The following is a 2176-nucleotide window of genomic DNA, read 5'->3' on the forward strand; positions in this document are numbered from 1 at the left end:
CTGGCTGCAGTCTATACAGTAGAGCACCAAAAGGCAACAAAAATTGTGAGTTGGGGGGACCAAGATGCTCTGCAGAGCTGGTTTTTCTCTGCTCTGCTTTCCCCCCCAATCAGTTGGATGTACTCCATAAATATAGATGCCACCTCAAAGGTTCTAGGCTTAGCTGGTGTCTTGTGGGTCTCAGTGAGGACCCCTTGTATTTGCACACCCTCATTTTTTTTTGTGCCCTTTGTATGACATTGTTCTCTACAGTAATAAAGCAATGTTTAAAGGCTGCTTGGCTTTGCAAGGCAAACCTGATCGGAGTGGGTATCTGCCGGTGAGGAAAGCTGCTCTGCTGGGGGTGCAGAGAGGAGCTGCAGCAATGTGTTGGGTCAATTTCACTCCTTCCTTTGCCAGGCGATCAATGTTCGGGGTCCTAAAAATGCAACCAGCAGCATCAGATATCATTCAGAGAGTTTTTCGAGGGAATAAAGAATTATATACTTATCTTTATTTTGGGAATTTTCTTTTATTTGAAGATGGGCAGGACATAGTTTTTTAACATTTATTTTAACTTTCTTAAAGGCTGGGTAAATAGTTCTTTTTTTTTTTTTTTCTTTTTACATTAACGTCTGTATCTGGAATAATTTCAAGCCAACCATTCCTTCTTGTTTCCCATGTCCTGTGAAGAGTCTTGCAGAAATCATAGAACTATAGAATGGTTTGGTTTGGAAGGGACTTTAAATATAATCAAGTTCCAAGCCTCCTGCCATGTGCAGGGACACCTTCCACTAGATCATGGTGCTCAGAACCCCATCCAACCTGGTCTTGAACACTTCCAGGGCTCAAGGGCTTCTCTGGGCAACATGCTTCAGTGCCTCACCTCTCTCACAGTAAAGAATTTCTTTCTAATGTCTAATCTAAACCTACCTTCTTTCAGTTTAAAGCCATTCCCCCTTATCCTGTCTCTGCATTTCCTCGTAAAATTTCCCCTCCAGCCTTATTATGGGCCCACTTGAGGTACTGGATGGCTGCTATAAGGTCTCCCTGGAGCCTTTTCTTCTCCAAAATATTTTTGAATTATATTTTTCTTACGCAGGGTTGAGGCTGGAATAACAAACAATCAGTCCCACATGTATGAGGAGAGCTGTCTCTACGCTGGACCTGTGCTTTTTCTCTCTGCCTCAAGAAGCTCCGTCACTTGCATGAAACATGCATAGACCTTTCATCCCTCCAGAACTGCATTTCCTACACCAGATTTTTAAAGAGGAGCATATCAGCGTACAGTGTAATGGTAATTTAGTTGCCACAGGGTGACAGTGCTTGACTACACAAGATGCTACATAACTTACAGTACAGAAGAGGAAGCAAACAAAATGCTTCTCCTAATGTTTGAAATGAAGAGAAAAGGAGAAAAATAGGAGGAAATCCTGCATGTTTTCACACTGTAGTGGCAATCTCTTTTGGCAGCATGAATTAAGTGTAGGTGAGTGAAGGGTATTTTGTAGACAACTGACAATCAGCAAAACCAGGCTTGCCTAGCACAGTAGTTACAGACAGGAGAATATCTTACATTTCAGAATACAAAACTTCGTCGCTCTACTAGTACATCCCAAATGTACCCCACTGCTTTTGAATAGAAAATCTATGCCAGGGGGATGATGGTATGGAGGCCCAGCATTGCAGAGCACCAGCAGCTACCTACATTTACCAGCTGCCTATCAGAAACTTGCCAACTGAAGCCGGTCAGAGTAAGATTCCGAGAAATTTGCTGGATGAGGGGAGTGACCACAGCAAATTTGGTTTTGTTGAAAGAAGTGACAAGCTGGTAGGAAGCCAGAAGGCAATACTGTGGCACAATTTTGGAAGAGAAGGCAAATTCTCTGTCCCTGAGATTGAAAAGAGAAGTATTTCCTGTTAACATAGTTCATTGCAGTGATTTCACTGTACTTTGATGTGAGACTGGGAAACGTAATGGTAGCATAAAGTTAAAGTGAGGTATAATAGCTTGGTTAAACAGGGGGATTCTGAAGGAAATCAGGGATAAAAAGAGAGTTTACCAGCTATGGAAGAAAGGATTGACTACTTATGAAGAATTCAGGAAGACAGCAAGATTATGCAGACAGAAAATCAGGGATGCAAAAGCACAATTTGAAGTTAAATTGGCCACTTCTGTTAAGGATAACAAAAAGCA

General features: G+C 42.0%; 1 protein-coding gene across 4 annotated transcripts in view; it reads right to left on the reverse strand.

Moving 5' to 3' along the window:
* The window catches only part of LOC114071843 (arylsulfatase D-like), a 17111-nt gene that overhangs the window by 10861 nt on the left and 4074 nt on the right, over positions 1-2176 (reverse strand). For all 4 annotated transcript variants that reach the window (XM_027909723.1, XM_027909724.1, XM_027909725.1 and 1 more), the window contains one exon: positions 297-418. In XM_027909723.1, coding sequence (XP_027765524.1) covers positions 297-418 — 122 coding nt within the window. The remainder of the gene's footprint in view (positions 1-296; positions 419-2176) is intronic.

The sequence above is a fragment of the Empidonax traillii genome, unplaced genomic scaffold (genome assembly GCF_003031625.1).
Source record: "Empidonax traillii isolate 1590-97213 ecotype Southwest subspecies unplaced genomic scaffold, ASM303162v1 scaffold2331:size27195, whole genome shotgun sequence".
Taxonomy (NCBI): domain Eukaryota; kingdom Metazoa; phylum Chordata; class Aves; order Passeriformes; family Tyrannidae; genus Empidonax; species Empidonax traillii.